This window comes from Eptesicus fuscus, chromosome 5, assembly GCF_027574615.1.
Source record: "Eptesicus fuscus isolate TK198812 chromosome 5, DD_ASM_mEF_20220401, whole genome shotgun sequence".
NCBI lineage: Eukaryota > Metazoa > Chordata > Mammalia > Chiroptera > Vespertilionidae > Eptesicus > Eptesicus fuscus.
In genome coordinates, this window is record NC_072477.1 from 17,163,844 (window position 1) to 17,186,190 (window position 22,347).

The 22,347-nt window shown below is 40.7% G+C and overlaps 1 protein-coding gene across 5 annotated transcripts in view; it reads left to right on the forward strand.

Annotated features, from left to right (window-relative positions):
- The window catches only part of CEP128 (centrosomal protein 128), a 364,379-nt gene that overhangs the window by 137,974 nt on the left and 204,058 nt on the right, over positions 1-22,347 (forward strand). For all 5 annotated transcript variants that reach the window (XM_028155817.2, XM_054715853.1, XM_054715854.1 and 2 more), the window contains exons 15-16: positions 5,261-5,911; positions 11,987-12,151. In XM_028155817.2, the coding sequence (XP_028011618.2) occupies positions 5,261-5,911; positions 11,987-12,151 (816 nt within the window). The remainder of the gene's footprint in view (positions 1-5,260; positions 5,912-11,986; positions 12,152-22,347) is intronic.

Here is a 22,347-nt window from a genome sequence, read left to right on the forward strand (position 1 = left end):
TTCATAATCTTTACTTACAGCTGATCTTCTTTGGAAGCAGGGTTTTCTTGGTTAGAACATCCTCCCATTGTTCCTGACTGCGATGTATTTTTCCATTATTCGTTAACATTTCTCATGGATTTTTACACCTGACTTCCCTTCAACCTGCTTCATTACATGCAATTTTTGCCATTATCTTTGGCGACCTCAAAGTTTCAGTCATTAACCTATTTAATTCTGTATCTTCATACATCACTAATTTCCTAATTTACCTTCAAACCACTCAGCAGCTAAGTTCTGTGACTAAAATTTGTTATCATTTGTAATTTCTGTATGTTTGGATCTCTAGTTCCAAAATTTCAGTCTCTGATCTTACACATTTCCTCTTTCCCCCTTTCCTTTTTGAACCATTGGCATTTGATTTTCATCTTCTTGCATTCCTCTGGTTGTTCAACCATTTCCTGGAATCAGTTTTTTCCCATCACACTGGACTTCTTGAAAAGCTACTCTGATGACATGCTCACTGACATCTTTAATTTCTTCCTTCCACCCACACATTTTACTTATCTTCAATCTATAATCAACCTAGCTTTCTACTTTTTCCATCCCCACGCAAAACTTACATAGAAATGTCAGTGGGCTCCTATAGTGGTCTTGGTTACCTCCTCACCCCAATCCATTCAGAAATTCATGTGGCCCAAGTACTAGGCATGCAAGCCTATTCTGATCAATAAAGAATTCTCTATGAAGTCTGTTGGGGGGCTTTGGGTAAACATTTACTCGCTCTTAAAAATGATGCATGAGATGAGAGCTTTTTCCCTTCTCTTGATGTTGTATTTGGCTGGAATGCCTGGAATGGCCTGTCTTGCTATGGCCCTGAGAATGAAGTCCCACACAGAGAGGGTATTGCTGAGAGAAATGCAGAGAGGTGGACCTGAGCTTTGACATACTGTGTCTGCAGCAGTCCTGTCTGGGGAGATGATAATAAATTACCTGGTGGTTTAAGCCAACTTGGATTATAGTTTTCCCCCTATTCTCAGTAGCTGATGTGAAACATCAATTCTAGGAGCTATTAGTAAAAGAACCTAAAATATAGGATTGGCTAAATGGAGAAGTGGGGTGACAACAGGGAGGATCATCCATTTCTAAAGGGAAAGCTGGCACACTTTACTGTGCTATTGGAAGTAGTTGGTTTAAACATCAGAAGGCATTCCTTGGGGCATTGATGCTGCACCTCCGAGTGTGGTATTACTAGTAAGTGACCAGTAAGAAAACTTTAGGATGTTGGGGTATGTTGTGTACTTCTTGCAGCCTTCAGAAAGGTCCTATAAGAGAAAGACAAGTATGGGTTGAAACTGGTCTGTCTAAAAGCAGAGAGCTAAATTTTTGGTGTGGAGAAATTAAAAATCTGCAACCTGTAATCCAAATTTTCTGAGTATGATAATTTGGAGTCTTTTAGGCTTGGAAAAATCAAATTATCTATCCATCCTGAAGTTAGTCCAAGCAAGGGAGGGAGGTCAGACGCATAGGAGAAATAAATATGAAGTAAAAACAAACAAACAAACAACAACCAAAAAACAACAAGCCAGATTTCTCCGGCCCCTTTCAAGCACTTCTACTTAAGCATTCCTGGCCACACAAAGGAGCCCCATGTCTGTTGTTTTAAGTTTCCTCAAGGTAAAGGCTCTTCAACTGAGGGCTCCTGGGAATGTCTAGGATATTAAGGTGGGTGGTTAAGACACTGACATTTTCAGACTCAGAGACAATGTCTAGACAATATCTAGAGCTGTGGCTACTAGCCAAGCAATTAATCAAAGACAAATGGATGAACTTACTTAGTTTTAGTACCTGTGTTGCCAAAGAAATTTCAAACTTGACTGTTACCTTTTTCATGAGTTGATGTGTGTGTGTGTGTGTGTGTGTGTGTGTGTGTGTGTGTGTGTGTAAAACCTGCAGAATTGTAGAGTATCAGAGCTTGAGCTTTGAAGGACTCTTCCTGAGCCACCCAATCAATTCCTGCTATGTGGGGAAAAAACAAATATCCTTGCTGTTTAAACCAACTTTAGGAAGACATGATAGTATTTTAAATCAAAGCCATTTTATGTGCTTGAGCTTCATCTTGAAAATATGATTTTTATCTTCAGGGCTGCACAGAAATCTCTCAACTCATGGCCAGGGGGCTTTGTTACTTGCTCTAAAAATTAATCACTGTATTTAAGTCTCCTCCTCTTTTTCTCAGGTGGTATTAGTGTCCTTACAGCTATGACTTGGTTCTGTCCCTTTTTGTCTTCTCTAGGTGGTAAGTAGAGTGACTCCCAAAGACATTTCACTCTTTGACTGGACCTGTCAATAGGATGAGATATCAGTCCCATGATTATGTTTTGTTAGATGGCACAGTTGACCATATGATAAGGAGATTATCCAGATGAGCCTAATCTAATCACAAGAGCCATTAAAAGCAGATAGAATTTTGTCTGTTGGGATAAGGGGAAGTTAGAGGGATTTAGAACTATGAGATTTATTGTGGTGTTGCTGGTGTCAGAGACAGAAGAGACCCTGAGCCAAGGAGATCAGATGACTTCTAGAAGTTAGAACAATGCTTGGCCCAAAGCTAGGAAGGAAACAGGAACCCAAGTTCACAGAACTAAATTTTGCCAACAATATGAATGAACTTGGAAGTGGATTTTCCCCCAAAGGCTCCAGACTAGAGCCCAGGTCAGCTGACACCTTGGTTTCAGCCCCAGGAGACTCCTAGCAGAATGCCTTGCCTGGAATTATGACCTATGGACACAGTGAGGTAATAAATGGATATTGTTTCCAGCCACTAAATTTGTTGGAATTTGTTACACTGCAGTAGAAAAACAATACATCTACCCTTAGGCTTGTCTGTATTTCTAGCCATTTTTCCTGCCTTACAATCTTTCCAAAGTGAACTCATTTATCTGTGTTCAGTCTTTGCAATCCAGGGACACCGACTTATCAGTTATCCCTCTTCACAGTTTTGATCACTCTCTTCCATGAATACCAAGGTTTCTCCTTGAACTTAATTTCCAGCCCTGCTTTTTGTATCCCCTTTCCCACTCGTGTTCACAGCTCTATGATGTAACTACTATGCTCTTTATAAAGATAATTTCCTTAAGGCCATAGAAGTACTTATGACTGGACTGAGAAGCAAATTCAGTTCTCTGGCCAGAGCTTAACTGCTTAATCACCCACCCACCTCCTTTATTGTTTCTCATGTCAGCTTCATTCTGTTTCTCCCTGTTTGAACTGAGGGATTTGAAGAAACTTTGCTTTTGAGTGATTCACTAATTTTATCATGGATTGTTTCACACTGATGTATTAAAATACGAAGTGTCAAAATGCCTTGCAAGTATTGAGGCAGGATAGTAAGAGGCTAGAAAATTTCTTGGCAAAAGGAATTGGGAAACCCAGACAGATAGTTAAACAGCAGTTTGCAGCCATCTAGTAAATCCTATCTTCCCTCAACCAAGGACACTCAAGAGTAAATGCTTTGCACTTCTCCCCAACCAGAGGGTAAATAGCTTAAATCACCCTATTCAGGGAGATAGATAGCAGAAATCCAATTAGTGCCATTTGCCAATCACACCCAAGGACAAATGAAGTTAAGGGAATAAATCTCATTTTGGCACATCAGCATAAAACTGATGAATATTCTATTGAGATCCTCCCTGAAGACCTCCCCTAAACGCCCAGCCTTAAAAACCCCTCAAAAGTAAGGTCCCAGCTTGGGCTCTTCCTCCATGGAGCACACCCTCCCCATTCCCCTACTTCTCCCTCTTTTGTCCCCACAGGCCTGCATCTCCGAAACTCTAAGAAACCCCAGAGAAGCTTGCAACCAGTGCAGCATGGGCAGTAGCAGTTTATCCTGGGCAAACCCCCACCCCTCCCGTCCCTAAGGCCCCCTTTTTCTCTGACTTAGTGACCCAAAGCCACCCAGCCTAGGCTCATTTCCCCACCTAGTACCTCTCCTTTTATTCTAGGCCCTTCTTTGTTCCACTGTCCCCAGTTTTAATAAATGTTCTCTAAAACTCGCCTGGCCAGTCTGGTGTGGCTCTGTGGTTGAGCATCTCAATTCCCTGTCAGGGCACATGCCTGGGTTGCAGGCTCAATCCCCAGTAGGGGGCATGCAGGAGGCAGCCAATCCATGATTCTTATCATTGATGTTTCTATCTCCCTCTCCCTTCCTCTCTGAAATCAATAAAATTGTATTTTAAAAAAAATTCGCCTGGACTCCTGTTGTGAAAATTTTTCCTGCATGAAATCAAGAACCTACACACTACTGGCTAGCCCTAGGCAGACCCACTAAGGGCCAGGACCTCTTTCCAGTAACAGTATTTGCATTTTAATTCATTATTTCAAATTCTGAAATGGGACTCTTAATTTTTTCTGGGTTTGAGCTATGGTGGGCATCAGTAAGCAGGTACAGATATTGTCCTTGGTGCCAGTGTTGGAGGTATGTTTGTGGCAATTTCTGCTTCCTTCGCTGCTGGCTCTTTTATTTGCATTGATGATTGGTGAGGATTAGAAGGCCGTTCTTGATCTCTGTCCCTCAATGTATACCCTAACCCCCCTAAGGAGGCTGGCAGAAGGTGATGGCTGTCTGGTCCTTTACCTTTTCTCTTGAGATCCTTCCCAACCGCTCCCAATCTTAAACTAATCTCATTTCTACCTTTATGGGGCTTCAAGACTCCTAGTTATATACTGTTGTGTTTCTCGTCACTATTGACATTATTTTATTAATAATGGCTGTTTATACCATTACTTCTCTTAGATTGTATCTGTGTGCTTTCTCATATTTTCTATATCGGTTTGAAGTTTTCCCTTTTTTTTTTTTCTTTTGAAGTTTTCCCTTTTTAAAAGTATGGCATTGAAATGCAAATCATTGTTATTTTAAATAAACTATACTATATTATTTCAACCTCTGATAAATTATAATAGGAGTCTTTTTCTTTTCTTATTCTTTTGATCAACTTTATCTTACATTTAAATAATTATGTATGAGCAAGGATTGATGTTTTGGTAATGAAAATCTGAAACATATTTCAATGTAGTGCTACTTCAGAATAATTGTATGTTTCCTCTTTTTCTAGGCTAAAATATTTTAAAGAAAAAATAACAAATAAATATTTTTCTTTGTGAATTAAACTTTATTTTGTTTTCTGGCATTGTCTATGCTGACTTTTATTTTTTATTTTCTTATTTTTCTATGGTGAATTTTATAGTAATTTGTTTTTGTTTTGTATTTTTAACTTGGTAGATCCTAAAAGAAAAGGATGAATTGAAAAGCCAGCTTTATGTGGCATTACAACAAATAGAGAACCTTCGAAAGGAATTGAACGAGGTCCTAACCAAGCGGGCCCTTCAGGAGGAGGAGCTTCATTGTAAGGAGCAGAAGCTAAGTGACGTGAAGGCTCATCAAGCTGACCTTGAACTAGAAGTCAAGGATTCCCTGGACACCATCCATAGGCTAGACTCTGAAATCCAAAAGCAGAATAAGGTTCAGAGCCAACTGAAAGTGGAGAAAGCTCACTTGGAGGAAGAAATTGCAGAACTAAAGAAGAGCCAGGCCAAGGACAAAGCTCAGCTTCTGGAGATGCAAGAGGCCATCAAGAACTTGAGTGCCATCCGGGCAGACCTGGCTAATAAATTGGCTGAGGAACAGAGAGCCAGGAAGGAAGTGCTTAAGAACCTTTCTGACCTCAAGACACAGGCGGAATCTAGAGATGAAGAAACGGCTACAATCATCACCCAGTTAAAGCTGGAACGCGATGTGCACCAGAGGGAGCTGGCAGATCTCACGTCCTCACTGCAGAGTGTGAGAACTAAACACGAACAAAATGTCCAGGAGCTCATGAAGCACTTCAAGAAAGAGAAGAGTGAAGCCGAGAATCATATCAGGACACTTAAGGTACATGTGCTGAATTATCTGTGCTACTGAAGGAATTCTTCTGGTGGGTCATGAAGTTAATAGAGCGTAAACTTTTAGAGATCATTCTGTATCCCTAAGCATTGATGGGAAGCTGAAACAATAAAGAGGCTTATCCATGGCTCTTCGGCCAGGTTGAAATGAGTTACAGCAGCCACCTGGGAGCACCTCTTTCAGAGCACTGAAGCCTTTTAAAAGGAACCATTAGCTATTTGGGGAGTTCAGAAAAAGGCAGAGGTGGCAGTAAGTTGTGGGTCTGAAACATGCCCTCATTCAACATTTATGACCTCCTAAAATATAAAAGGCAAAGACTTACCAAGGCCATAGAAGCTATAACCACAGCCCTTATTAGTATGGTAACTAAAGTGGATAGCTTATGGGCTGTGGAAACCTAAGGCTTTTGAGATTTACCCTTTCTTTTCCACATCAAAGGTGCCTGGGTAAATGCATAGTTGAGTTCTTGCATTTGGGGAAATGTTTCCAAGTCTAATGGTATTAGCATTTCACCATGCAGCGGCTAAATAACTTTATAACATGATTGTCAGGAGTATGATAACTCTATCCCTTCTTTCTGCTTCATTTTTTTCCCCTCCAAGATGCTTATCATCATATAGATTCCATATTATTAATTTTTTTAATCAGTCTTTATTGGAATGAGCACTGGTCAGAGATATGAAGAAGAGCTGATCTTGAAAATAAAAGATGGATTCTATATTGATTGATTAGCTGTGACAATCATAATAATAGAAGACATTTTTTAGTGCTTAGTTTGTGCCAGTTATTACTATAAGAACTTTACATGTGTTAATTTAATATTCCTGCAGACTGTATGGTATTATTTTCTCTCTGTTTAGGAAATTGAGATATGGGAAGTTAAGTAATTTTCCCAAGGTGGAAAGTAGTTGAGACAGGATTTGAACCCAGGTAAAGTGCCTATTTCTTAACTACATTGCTGTACTGGAAAAGGTTTATTCTTAAGGATGTCTAGGTATGGGTTTGGGAGACTAGGTGGATAATGAGGCTATTTGTCAAGATAGATAATACAGACAGAACAGATTTGGAGAGAACAATATAAAATCCATGTTGAGTTAGGAAGAAGGGAATTTAAGCCTAACCATGAAAGTCTAGGTAGAATAGTCAGTACATAATAGGTTAGATGTTGAGGAGGAACTTGAGATTAAAGTAAGATATTTACAGCCAGTAACCCATTGGTGGTCATTGAAATCATGGGATTTGGATGAGGTAATGGCAAGGAGAAGGAAGAGGATGAAAACCCTAGAACATCAATGTTTAAGGGAAAAATTGAGAAATATGTTTGGCAAATAAAAATAAAGGAACATATGAAAGAGAGGAGGAGAACCAGAAGAGAGTGGAAATTCAGGTACAACATTTTAAGAAAGGTATAGTCAAGAGTGTCAAATGTGGCACACAGGCTAAAAGAAGAACTAAAAGAGAGTTTATTCTGTTTGTGAGAGATTGGTGGAGAAGGTCCAGGAGGAGATATGAGGAGGTCAGATAAAAAATAGAGTAGATAGCATTTAACAGGAGACAGGGCACATCTTCCTCTGAAGGTTTTGAAAGAAACCAGTAAGATTGAGTAAGCTCATAGTCTGAGCTTATTGATGTGAATGCTAACCAGTCTCTTTTCCCTCCTCTGAAGTACAGCAGGGCAGCAGGGCAGCAGGGCAGTAAGTAATTTATGAGTGGCAAGATGTAAACTGCTGTGAAGACTGATAGAAACTGCATGAGACTAGTCTGGGAGCATGTCATGCACTGATGTAGCTAACATTGGTGAAGAAGTATCATGGGCAAAGGAATGAGAGTGGAAGGATAGGAATCTACAATTGTAGGTTGCTTATTTGGGGTATTTATGATGCTATTGTGAAGGCATCAATTGATCACATGCCAGAAAGGATGATTGGCCAATCAGCTGTTGCCAGCAGGAAAGGGAGAGTTGATGAGAAATAGTGTGAATCTCAAAGGAAGGCAGGGTTTTTAATGAGGATAGGTATATAGTGACTTGTTAGGTCATGGCTTGAGAAATGGTTCTTTCCAGGATGGTCCTTTCCTGTAATGCAGCCTAATCCTTCAAGGACCAGTTAATTGTTCATCTCTTCTATGGATTTATTGAAGTTGGGATGAATCTCCAATCCTCTGTGTTTGTATAGCTCTTTGTTGTACAGAATAGCAAGCACATTTAGGCTGCCTTATATATTTGTGTGTGTGTGTGTGTGTGTGTGTGTGTGTGCTCATAAGTCTTATGAGCACATACAGTTAATTTGGTCTTAGCCATTTTTTGTGTCTCTTTACATCAAGCATGTCAAACTCACGGCCCTTGGGCTGCATCTGGCCCACAACGAATATTTTTGCAGCCCAGCCAATATAACGGTGTGAGCAGTTTCTTAACAATTATGAAAGGAAATAAGTCTCCGGTCAGATCCAGAATTACTGACATTTACCTTCGGTCAGTTTTGAAAATTATCACTGTGAACAAGATTTTCCCTGAAGAAGGAAAGATAGTAGCAGAGAAGAGATTCCAAGTAGCAGGAAGAAAACATTAATTTTATCATTGCTCTTGTTCTTTTTTATATACTATACTTTTCAAAATAAACCTACGAATCTATGAAAATTGAAGCTTTTGTTTTTTGCGGCCCACATAAACTTAAACCTTGTTTATTTGGCCCATGTTAGCCTTTGAGTTTTACATTATTTAATAATGTTTGAGACAAACCGAAGATATTTAATGGATGTTGGGTCAAAAAAATTTTTTAATATACTTTTATTGATTTCAGAGAGGAAGGGAGAGGAAGGGAGAGATAGAAACTGAACTGCATCCAGCACGGCCAGGGGTGAACCTGAGGAGGGGCAGTGAAGGATTAAAGAAGACAGACAAGAGAATACAGTTGGGGCTAGGTAGGTTCACCTGTGCCTGGATGAGGACTCAGTGATGCAGCCTGTAAGCCAAAGCTTTATTTTATAGTAAGAGCACACAAAGCAAAACAAGGGAAGTGGTCAATAATGCTTACAATGTTCTTTCGAGTTTCATCTTGTTTTGGCAGCACTTGTTGCACCTCCCTCATCCCATTAGCTATCTAGGAAGGAATAAGGGAGGACTATAAGGTCAAGCTTAATTATGCTGGGAGGGCTCTGCCCTCCAAGCTGGGACTTGTTTGTGGCCCTGCCACAGGTCATTCCAAGGCTTAACCCGATAGCTGCTCCCTACAAGAAACATCAATGATGAGCGAGAATCATTGATTGGCTGCCTCACACTCTCCCCCACCCCCTTACTGGAGTTTGAGCCCTCAACCTGGGCATATATCTGACCAAGGAATCAAACTGTGAACTCCTGGTTCATAAGTCAACGCTCAACCACTGAGCCACGCCAGCTGGGTGGGTCAAATTGTTCAAAAGCTGGAAATCAGAGGACTTGCTCCTGAATTGCTCTGTGATCTTTATGGCTTGGATTTCTCCCTGTAATGGGGGAAAACTAATTTCCTCATCTTTTCTTTAGGAAGTACTTTGTGTTCATGTATAATGAGAAGACAATAAGCTTTGAAAATTAATTGTATGTAAAGAATATGTAATTTAGAAGTATTCTGTGTATCCCCTGAAACTGTTAGACTTTTTTTTTTTTTTTTGGAAGACTGAGATTTTGGAAGGGTGTTGCAGCTACTCTTTAATGTGGCACAAAAGCAACACAAGAGCTTAAAAGGAGAACCTGAGTTTCTGTGAGCCTCGCACTTTGCTTTTCAACTGAATGAGTTACCCGTAAGGAACAACCCTCACCTCATGCTATTTCATTAATATAACCTTATACTTTTGCTTACTTATATTAATTAAAAGGAGTTGATAATATCACAGAATATTTAATAGACTGAATTATGTTCAAGAGTGCTTTGGATAGTAGCTCTATAAATGTTATATTTTGTTATCTTTCAACTTTAATTTATTACTTTTTCTGAGTCTAGTAAGTGCTGGTATTTCACCCCTATTTTTCTCTTGCACAAATTATAGTTCTCCATCTAGAAATACTCTTCTCATAACTATTTTTAAAATTAAATGTAAAATATTTTAATGAAATAATGTAGCTGCTGTTAATATTTGAAGGATACTGGGTTACCACTTCATTATGACTTCAACAAAAAAAAATTTTGTAGAGCCTTTTTTTGGGAATTAAAAGACCAAGGATTGGATCTATACTTTTGCCATTTGTTGGCCATATGATCTTGGTCAACATACTTAACCTTTTTGCACTTAATAAAAAAAATGGGAACAGTAATGTCTTTATCACAGGATTTTTGTGAGTGTGCCATTGTTTTATAAGCTATAATAATAAAACCACAACAAGAAGCTAGTTCTTAGTCAAACTTAGGCATTAGTGTGCTGGTAAATGTTTTAAAATAGGCTCTCTGGAGGGGTGGGGAGAAACCTGATTTGTAGCATTTCCCAAGTTCAGTGGTATAAATACCTCCTTTAGCTGATTTCAAGCTATCAAACAAGACATCACAGGAGAGGGACAGAGTTGGGAAGAGATGAGCACAGTTGGTTCTTGATAGCCTCTGTGAGCCAGCTCCAGCACCCCTTGGCTTTAGGGGAACCTTCAATGCTTCCACTTTTAATAGACATAAAGAAAAGCTAAAGCCTTCTACTGCAACTTCAAGTCATAATTGACCACTTTTCCTGATGAGAGACTTTATATTTTGTAAATTTATTTTGGGTTATGAATACACGATTTCTCATAAAAACTCAATTTCATTGTTAATTTCAAGTGGCATCAAATTTTAGGTGAATTTTGTGGGCTGAATAAAATATAGATTTTGTCTAAAACTCACAAAAATTGTTTCAGGCAGTTGCTTTCAATAATTGTGTTCCTATATAACTGATCAAAAAGATATAATAAATTATAAAAAGAAAAAAATGTATATTTTAGGCACTAAAGTCTATATAAATAGACTGTATGTGGTTGCTTACAGGCTATTAGTAACTGGTGGGTGTGACCAGTTAATACTGCAAGTTGCACCCCGATGGTTTTTGAAACCTTGTGGTGTATGTACCTGTAGAAAAGCAGTGTGGCAGAGTAGTTGAAAGCATGGATATTGGAGAGAATTCTTGGGTTCAAATTCTGGCTCTGCACTTAATCACTGCTACCCTGGGGCAGGTTATTGGTGTCTCTGTGCTTCAATTTCCAACATGGAAATAATAGTACCTCCTGGTCAGGTTGGTGTGAGAATGAAATGAAGCTACACAAAATATCTTAGAATAGTGCATGATATCTAGTGTTTATATTGTTATTTTAAAAGTCTGTAAGTTTACATACATGGCAAATTTTCATTGAATTCCATACATGGAATATATTATTCCTAATTTTTAAAAGCCGATTCTGTTATATTGCAATTAAAGATGAAAAACCAGGTACTTTATTACAGTGTTGATACTGAAATAATCACTGGTAACTTTTTTTTTCTTCATATTAAGTTACTTGTAGTTTCTTGGCTGCTGCAATTTATAATCTTTTTAGTCCTACAGGAGTGGTATTAATAATTACTACAAAAAGTACACAGTTCTTTCACCAAAATCAGGAATCAGGAGGTTTAGGTTGAATAGGAATGTTGTCAAGCTCCATTTACCAGTATAAATGAGAAACCGATCAGTCAGTAATAGTAGCTCATAGTACTTCCCACTTGGGACACTTCTCTAGTAATTCCTTTCCTTCCCAGCAGAGTTAGTGTCCTTTGGGTTGTCACAGTACTCCACCTACACCTTTATTAAGGTTTTCTCATTCATTGTTGTATAAATTGATTTTGGCATCTGTCTCTTTCACTCTTCATATCTGTTATTGTCAGCACTGAGCACAGTACTTTTCACTCAGTAAATGCCCAGTGAGTGCTAAGGAGTGATTGAATAGATGCAAAGAGCATTTCTTTTGTTCTGTTTATGTAGGGACTCTTAGAGATAGCCACAACTGGAAGTGTTTGCCTGGTGATATAATGTGTACTTTGTTTGGTGTACAGTTTGGCTGTGGCCAGTGGACTTTCTCTTTTCTCCTCTTTTTCTCAGGCAGAAAGCTTAGAAGATAAGAATATCGCCAAAGTCCATCTTTGTCAACTAGAGAAGTTAAAATTACAGTGTGACAGGTTGACAGAGGAATTAAACCAGAATGAAAATGAGAACAAAAAACTAAAGCTAAAATATCAGAGTTTGAAGGATAACCTAGAAGAAAAGGTAAGAATGTGAATGAATTCTAACTTAAAAAAAGTCTTATCTGAATTTCTTCTAGTATTTCTTCTAGAACATATTTTATGTTTTAATAAATGTTAATTGTAGTCCTGCATAGGACAGTTGTATTGGTGCCATAAAAAATTATAGAAGTTTTAATAAACTGTGATTGCTGTCATTTTTGTTCTTTGAACAAACCAGTGATCTTCTAATACATTTGATTTTAAATTTCTTCTGGATCTTAAAATGGGAGTAGTTTAGAGGCAAGATAGTAAAGCAAACAACTGATTTAATATGTGTACTTAATTCTCACAACCCTTTGGGTTAGATTTTATCCATCCTCTAACCTATGAAGAAACTGCAGCTCAAAATAAAATAGCTAATTACTCACCATATGCTCAACACTTTTAATAATCATAGTAATTTTAGGAAATCAATACTATTATGCTCCTTTTTGCACTTGCAGAGGCTGAATGAAGCTGTGGGGTTGGTAACCTTGGAACATCCTCAGCAGGCTCACTGTTTTCCTAGCTGTAGATGTGTTAAATTGATTTGGAGTGTCTGCTACATCAGACATTGGGTAGAATAGAGTCACTATTTTGTGGCAAAAAGTCAACTAAGAATTGAAGCCAGAATATTTAAATTTGGTTTCTGTTTCTTACACCAACTTCCTAAAAGGATTTTCATTTGAGTGTGATAGAAGTCAAATGTAAAAAAGACATTGAAGTATGGATAATAGGATAAGGCAGGATAAACGAGTCAGATGGATCCTCTACTTCAGGCGTCCTCAAAATATAGCCCCAGGGCCACATGCGGGTGTTTTTGCCGTTTTGGTTTTTTTTACTTCAAAATAAGATATGTGCAGTGTGCATAGGAATTTGTTCATAGTTTTTTTTTTAAACTATAGTCTGGCCCTCCAACGGTCTGAGGGACAGTGAACTGGCCCCCTGTTTAAAAAGTTTGAGGACCCCTGCTCTACTTTATAAGGGTAACTAGAATCTATGATGGACTGTCACTGGGTGGGTGTCATAAAAATTCATAAACCTCAAGGAAGCAACTTAATGATTTGCTCACCTTTCCCTTTTTTTGTTGTTTGCAAAATTTCCTATATTATATGTGTGTATGTATGTACTAACTTTCTAGTAATTGTTAAAATCAAGGAAATAAAATATAAATTTGTTTGCAGTTTATGATTAAATGAGCTAACTCGCTAAATTTAGGCCTATAATCTTGACAACCACTGCAATTTAGTTCTTGAGTCATTCTTTATTTTGATTATATCTAATGTTCATACATATTTAATGTATCTATTGGCAGGGTGTAGTTGCTGTGGAGATAAGTGAAATTTTCCAACTATTTCATAATTGAAATTTTAGCCAGAAGATGTGTTAATATCTTTTATATTTATTTATTTGCATTCAATAAATGGTGAAAATTTTGATATGTTGAAAATGTAAAGCTTACTTGTTCTGGTTAAAATAAATGTTTCTTTACTGATTCCATTTATGTTTCAGGCAGATATGCATTATGACGTATAAATGAAACATTCCCCTCAGAGTCCTAAGAGTTAATGATTGTATTCTATTGCTGGGTATTGAGCATCTAGTATGTGACAGGCATTTTTCTGGATGCTGAGACTAGGATACAGAGAAGACACAGGGCCTTTGTCTTTGAGAGGTGGTATAGCATTAGTGGCTGTGAAGGGAACTTTGAGTATAAATCATTTTCTAGCTATGTGGCTGTAGGAAAGTTGCTTAAAAATCAGTCTTACTTTTACAAAACATCCTTAAAACAGGTATAATAATACATCTGCTATGGAATCAAAAGTGAAAATGTGTATACTAGTAAAGTGCTTGGCAGATTATCTGATACTAGTAGCCCAGCGCATGAATCTGTCATGCACCAATAGCTCGCTACCGCCCTCCAGTAGCTCTCTGCCCACTGCCCCGCCCTCCTGTAGCTCCCCCGCCCCCTCTCACATTCCCCCCTCATAGCTTGCTGCCCTGCCCCCTCCTGTAGCTCTCTGCCTGCTGCCCCACCCTACTGTAGCTCCCTCTGCCTTCCCCGCCCCGCCCCCCAATAGCTTGCTGCCCTGCCCCTCCTGTAGCTCTCCACCACCCGCTTGTAACTTGCTGCCCCACCCTCCTGCTGATCTGTGATCCAGTCGTTACATGGTCACTCTTTACGCTTCATGGTGTAATGACCATTTGCATATTACATCTTTATTATATAGGACTAGAGGCCCGGTGCACGAAATTCGTGCACTGGGGAGGGTGTCCCTCAGCCCAGCCTGCACCCTCTTCAATATGGGACCCCTTGTGGGATGTCCAACTCTAGGTTTAGGCCTGATCCCTGTGGAATCGGGCCTAAACCTGCAGTTGGACATCCCTCTCACAATCCGGGACCGCTGGCTCCTAACTGCTCACCTGCCTGCCTGATTGCCCCCTAACTGCTCCCTTGCTGGCCTGATTGACACCTAACTGCTCCTCTGCAGGCTTGATTGCCCCCAAATACCCTCACCTGCTGGCCTGATCACCCCCAAGGCTTTTATTAGTATAGATATGACCCTGAAAAGAAAATTTTACTAACCCTGCTTTACAATAAGGGCTTGACAATTGAATCATTAGGACCAGACACCAAAATTTCCTTTCTTTGAATAGTGGAGAGAATAATTATCTTGTCTTCAAGTTGCTGGAAATTAAAATGAGATAATGACTTAGAAAAGTATAAAAGTATAAAAGCACCATATAAAGACAACTGTCTTTTTAATGAAGTGGTAAAATGAAAAACACTATTTTTATTCTCCCCTTCCTTCCTTTACAGCTTTTATTTAAACTTTGAAATTTATAAAAATTTCACTCCAGTTTTCATTTCTTTAAATTCAATATTATTTTGTATTGGTTTCAGGTTTTATATTAGTTACAGAATAGTGGTTAGACAATCATATAGTTTACAAAGTGTTCCCCGATATTTCTAGTACCCACCTGGCATCATACCATCATTACAACACTACTGACTATATTCCCTATTTAAGTGACAATGGGTTTACAGGTTCCTTTCAGTCTTTCTTTTGTGTTTCTTGTCCTTCCTTTTCTTTCTCACTTCTTCCCTCATTTTCTTTATATAGTATCTCAATTGGGCATCAAAGCTCAGTGAAGGCACTGGGACACGCTTCATCCATTTTACAGACCAGGAAACTGAGGCTCATTCCAGTTGGCTGTGGAACTTGACTCAGCACACAGGAAGCCCTCAGAGCCATGCTCTTTGCACTTTCTAAGGGGCAGCCGCCGGGCAAACAGAACAAACCTTCCAGCCAGGTTTCCGAGCCTCTTTCTCAAGCATCTTTTCATTGTGGATGCTCCACATTCTTTCCTCTCCCCGTTGCCTGCTCCCCATTCTTTACTGTCCCTGCTTCTCCAGAGCACTCGCTGCCTAGGCATGCTCTGCCATGGGGCAGGGCACCATGGGCTTGCTTTTGGGTCAAGGCAGGAGCAGGAGTCACTGCCTCTGAAGTGTGAAGGCTGCCTGAGCGAGGCCCGTTAGCACTGGGAGCTTCTCTGAATCACATCAGTCAGTCCAGTACCCTGCAGTGCAGCACCCCTCCACTGAGGTGGCACCACCCCACAACCCCCGCCTCAGGGGTGAGGGGCCTTGCCCCTCTGCCCGGGAGTCCTTCCATGCCCCTTGATCCCTGGCTGGGCCCACCCATGTCTTGGGGCCACTGCAGAACCTCTGTCTCTCTGCAGATGAGGCAGATCCCTGCCCTCGGTCTCTGCGAAGCTATGAATCTGTGGCCAGAGGCCAGGTCTGGGTCTCAGCAACCCCATGCCTGCAATGTTCCCAGGGACTCCTGGGAGCGGCTAGGCAGGTCTGGCCTTGCCTCCACCTCCCCGGGGCGGCAATGTTCCCAGGGACCCCAAGGAGCGGCTAGGCGGGTCTGGCCTTGCCTCCACACCCGATGAATCCGTACCCCCAGAAGCAGGCCATGGTGCTGCCCACCCTGCTTTCATATGCAAATTAACCTCCATCGTTGGTGGGTTAATTTGCATACTCACTCACTCTGATTGGCTGTGGGCATAGCGGAGGTACGGTCAATTTACATATTTGTCTATTTTAGGTAAGATAAGCTATCAATTATTAGCTGCATTATTTTGTTATTATTTTCAAATATATGCCAATTAATGGTTTAACCAAGCAATTAGCCAATCAGCAAGCATTGATTGACTGACCATGGTTCCTCTAATTGTGTGTTATGTTGTTAAGAACCAGGGAACTGGAATCAGAATTACTGCAGAACTGTGCTTACTGGGAGTTTAGAGTCAGACGTTGTTGAATCACTTGAGACAGATGGTCTACAAAGGATGTACCCATCTGAAGAGTTCTGTCAGCAAGTGATATTGAAGCCACGTATATTAAACAAACCAAACAAGTGGGCAGTTTTCTGTTTGGGACAGGAACCAAATCTTGGTTGTTTATGCATCCCGAGATAAGGTATAGAGCCAGACATGCAGTAGGTAATGTATAAGTAAATTATGGATAAAGAGGCATCTGTGTATGCACATCCATACATAATCATGTACACACACACACACACACACACACACACACACATACACACACATACATACATACACTAGAGGCCCGGTGAATGAAATTTGTTAGGAGTGACCAGGCCGGCAGGGGAGGGCAGTTGGGGGTGACCAGGCTGCACCCTCTCCAATCTGGGACCCCTCGGGGGATGTCTGACTGCTGGTTTAGGCCTGATCCCTGTGGAATTGGGCCTAAACCGGCAGTCGGACATCCCTCTCACAATCTGGGACTGTTGGTGCCCAACCGCTTGCCTGCCTGCCAGCCTGATCACCCCCTAACCACTCCCTTGCCAGCCTGATCGATGCCTAACTGCTCCCCTGCAGGCTGGATTGCCCCCAACTGCCCTCCCCTGCTGGCCTGGTTGCCCCTAACTGCTCTCCCCTGCCGGCCTGGTCGCCCCCAACTGCCCTCCCCTGCTGGCCTGGTTGCCCCAAACTGCCCACCCCTGCAGGCCTGGTTGCCCCCATGGTCGCCCCTTAACTGCCCTCCCCTGCCAGCCTGGTCGCCCCCAACTGCCCACCCCTGCAGGCCTGGTTGCCCCTAACTGCCCTCCCCTGCTGGCCTGGTCACCCCTAACTGCCCTCCCCTGCCGGCCTGGTTGTCCCTAACTGCCTTCCCCTGCAGGCCCAGTCCCCCGCAACTGCCCTCCCTCCCCTGTAGTCCTGGTCACCCCCAACTGCCCTCCCCTGCCGGCCTGGTCACTCCTAACTGCCCTCCTCTGCCAACCTGATTGCCCCTAATTTCCCTCCCCTGCAGGCCCTGTCTTCCCCAACTGCCCTCCCCTGCAGGCCTGGTCGTCCCCAACTGCCTCCCCTGCTGGCCTGGTCACCCCTAACTGTCCTCCCCTGCTGGCCTGATTGCCCACAACTGCCTTCCCCTGCTGGACATCTTGTGGCGGCCATCTTGTGAGAGGGCGTGATGGTCAATTTGCATATTACCTCTTTATTATATAGGATACACACACACATACACACACATTCTGTGTGTGTGTGTGTGTGTGTGTGTGTGTGTATGTTGGCCTGACTGGGGGGAATAAAAACAAGAACACAAGATAAAAATACATTTTTAGTGAAAAAAGGCCTTAGGACTTATAGCCCAGAGATTACTATTTGAGCAATGCAATGATCTTGATAAATGGGGCCTTATGGGTTGAAGGGGTTTGTGATGGTCCCCTGCTGTAATCAAAAGGGAAGCCTTTCTTGTTTACTTAGCAAAGCCTTATTCTTTCAGGTCCATCCCTAACATAAATATGTGATGCTACTTATGCCACTGACACAGACTTTCCCTTTGTTTTTAAACGTCTTGCTACTAATTTGACTGCGTACTTTGGTTTAAGTCTTTGTTTCTTGTCATGTTATTACTTGGTAAACTAAGAAGTGTTAAAACTGAATCAAAATTCATATACAGCTTTAGTACCAGCAGCCTTAATTAGTAGTAAAAGATGCTGTCCATATATATGTACTGAATAACTAACTTTAGCATATTTTCCTCATGTATTCAGTGGTGATATGTGGTAATAAAATACATTTTTTCCAACATCTGATTTTGCTTTAGCATCAAGTGTTATTTTTCAATTTTACATGACAAAGAGAACAAGTATTGTGCAACCCACAGAATTTTTACATATGCAGTTAAGACTTTATTATGAGCTTCTTACCAGAGAAAAAGCTCTCATGAAAGGGTACAGATAGAATTTTATCCCATTTATAGTATCATTAAAATTTATTATACCTGTCGCTTAAAATTTTAAAGGAAAATTGTTTGGTTTCTTCTTTTGTTCTAAAATGATCTTATTAATATTAAACTTTATATTCTTCTGGCACTTACCTCAAAACTCATAATGTTGTTTATTCTATCAGAAATATATTTATATTGATTTTACTGGAATCTGTGAATCATTGAAAAAGTGTATAATTAAATCATTTTTGCTCAGCAAGTCATCAAAATTGACATAGTAAAGGTTTTAAATGTCTTATCTATACAGACCCATATCTGGTTTAACTAAAAAGGACTTCATTAACACAGGTGTGAGTTTATTAATGACACTGGCCATATTTTTAGAGCTTTCCAGGTAATTCTGTCATATAAGTATTGAAAGATTGATTTTAATTTTGAACATGTTTACATAATATTTTTCATAAAGCTGGTACCTAAAATTAAGAAAACATTATTTGGTAAAATATTCTGTTTATACTCTGCATATTCTCTCCGTCCTTACTTTTTATAAGTAAGGATGTTTCATGAACAATACATACAGTATTTTGGGCAATTATAAAAGCAATGAGAAAAATGGTATAAAGAAAATGATAGACATTAAATTGTTTTTCTAAGCCCAATGCAAACATAATAAAACATTTATTTTCATTTATTAGTGAAAGAATAATATAATTTTACTGACTGTTCATTTCTATAAATTCTGAAATTATAGGTTTAAAAATAGTTTTGTGTTTAAAAGGGAACACTTAAAAATTATAAAACAATAGAATTTCATTGTGAAAAATGCAGGAAATTTTTTAGGACGATATAACAACTCACATGTAATCTCAACACCTAGCTTTTTAAAAATGTGTGTTCTGGTGAAATTCTCTTTACGGTTCTTTTCTACACAGACAGACACACAGACACCACTTGGGATCATGCTCTGTGCACAGCCGTGTACTCTGAATTTACATGTCATTGAACATTTTTTAGAAATCAAGTTTATTTGCCACCCAATATTTTATCTGGTAAATGTAGCATTATTTTGTTGTTTATTTGCTTTTTTCTCTATTTTAAAATTATAGATCAAGTAATTTTTTTAAATCCTCACCAGAAGATGAGAGGGAGGGAGGGAGGAAGGGAGAGAGAGAAAGGGGGGGGGAGAGGGAGAGAGAGGGAGAGGGAGAGGGAGAGGGAGAGGGAGAGAGAGAGAGAGAGAGAGAGAGAGAGAGAGAGAGAGAGAGAGAGAGAGAGAGATTGGTCAGTTGCCCTCTGTACACCCTTAAACTCCCTGACTGGTGATTGAACTCACAACCCAGGTATGTGCCCCAACTGGGAATCAAATCAGCAACACTTTGATGCACAGGATGACACTCAACCAACTGAGCTACTCTGGCTGGGCTCAAGTAATTTTTATCCTCTATGAGTTTTATCCTCTATACTTTCCTTATTTGGAACTCTCATTTGTATTTGTTACTGTTTTCATTCTAAGCCAAATTATGAGAATATGTTTCTTGTCACTAGAGACCCAACCCTGGAGAAAGCCAGAGGCTAGATATCTATCTACTCTCCTCATTTTACTTTTCTCCTTCAATCCACCAATAGTCACAATTATATGTGAAATTTCTCTGTTACAGGAGATGCTAGTACATGGGTACACATATCTTATAGTTATAGGTAGCCATGGCAATGTTGAAAGATTCTTCAGTACTTTCTGTTTTTTGCCCTCTCCCCAAAAAAGTCTATGTGTTAGCTTTTGTTTTTAATAAGCATTGTCTCAAAGTTTACAGAGTTGCTCTGAACTGTTGTACAAAGGTTTTATTGACCAAAACATTTGTCATCAGTGTACTTCTAAAGTGTACAAGGACTTTAAACAATATGTACTCCCAACATATTGGCGAGTTAATTATAGGTGAGTTAATTTTGGCCCAAAGAGTTAATTGACTTACCCAAGTGCTCCCAGTTGTCCATGGGTAGAAATGGGAAAAGGACTCAGGTTTACCAATCTTATTTTTCCCATTGTATCAGAATCTATAAGAACCATTTCTGGCCAATATATAGATTATGAAGGTTATCTGGGACTAGAGGCCCGATGCATGAAATTCATGCATGGGGTGTGTGTGTGTCCCTCAGCCCAGCCTGCAACCTCTTCAATCTGGGACATCCATCTCACAATCCAGGACTGCCTCCTCCCAACCGCTCACCTGCCTGCCTGCTTGCCTGATTGCCCCTAAACGTTTCTGCCTGCCAGCCTGATCACCCCTAACCACTCCCCTGCCAGCCTGATCGATGCCTAACTGCTCCCATGCTGGCCCGATTGCCCCTAACTGTCCTCCCCTACTGGCCCAGTCACCCCTAACTGCCCTCCCCTGCAGGCCTAATCACCCCCAACTGCCCTCCCTTGTAGGCCTGGTCCCTCCCAACTGCCCTCCCCTGCTGGCCATCTTATGGTGGCCATCTTATGTCCACATGGGGGCAGACATCTTTGACCACATGGGGGCAGCCATCTTGTGCTTTGTAGTGATGGTCAATTTGCATATTGCCTCTTTATTATATAGGATACTTAGCTATCTCATGTAATACCTGCTTGTTTCCATAGTTATACTTAATTCTCTTTAGAGGACTTTATTGTCTACTAGTAGCCCATTATGCGATATCGTGCGCAGTAGGCTGCCCGCTGCTTCCGCAGGAGCCAGCAGGAACTGCAGCGCGCTGCCGGGAGCCACGCTGCTTCCACAGGAGCCATGTGGCTTCCACGGGAGGCGGAGGCAGGAGGGAGCCGTGCTGCTTCCATGGGAGGCGGGCCCGCCATCTCCTCTCTGGGTCTGTGCTCGACCATGGAGGCTGCAGGCCAGCCCCCCTGTCCTCCAGAGGCCCTCCGCGGCCAGGGCATTGCTGCGGCAATGAAGCAAGTGTCCGGCCCCGGCCGCTCCATGTCCGCTGCCCAGAGGCCCTCCATTGCTGTGGCTACGAAGCAAGCATTCTGCCAGGCCGCTCATGCTGCCCGCTCTCAGCAGCAGGCCCCCCCCCCCCCCCCCAGGACTGGGGGACTCTGGCGAGGCTGAGGGGAGTGGGTGCCGCCATGTTTGTGATGGAGTTATGGTTAAGTTGCATATTACCCTTTTATTAGATAGGATTATTAGTGCTTTCAGGATATGACAGTAAGTACAATGAAACAATTAGGAGATACCTCAACACCACAAATGGTGATATATCCAAAGCTATATCAGTTCATAGGAATTTAAGGGTTGAGTACATCAGGATTCATAGAAATGTAACTTGTTTCCTTCCCATGGAATCTTTTGTTTAAATCATTTGAGGAATTGCACCTAGCAACATATTTTAAGGCTATGGCTATGCTGGATAAAAACACTTAGGAAATAATCTTCGTGTACAAAATGTGGATCTTTGAAAAATGATAATTGTTATTCTCATTTGCAAGTGTAATGATAACACCCATTTTTACAGATGGTGGAGACTGAGGTTGAGATGGTGGAGACTTGCACAACATTGCATAACTTGTGGTGGAAACAGGATGTGGACACAAATTCTTTTTATTTTCCCCCTTTATTTACTGCCAGTAGAATGACTCACATTTGTGTCTTTTCATTGCCCTCTTAATATTGAATTTAAATTTAGGGTTATTATATTCAACAGATTACAATATACTCTTGGATTCTTTTTAGCTTGACACAAACTTTGGAGAAGGAGTCATCAATGATTTTGTTAGAAAAATCTAATTAAAACCTGATATTGCCACATAAAAGAGATCAGGAAAAAATGAATCAGTGTTGTTTAGTTCTGTGATTCAGTTCTAATTTGACCATCTGTTTAGGATTGCCATTTTTCATGATGCGGATAAATATATATGATTGTCATATGTCTGTTCTGTAAAATGTTTACTACTTTGCAAA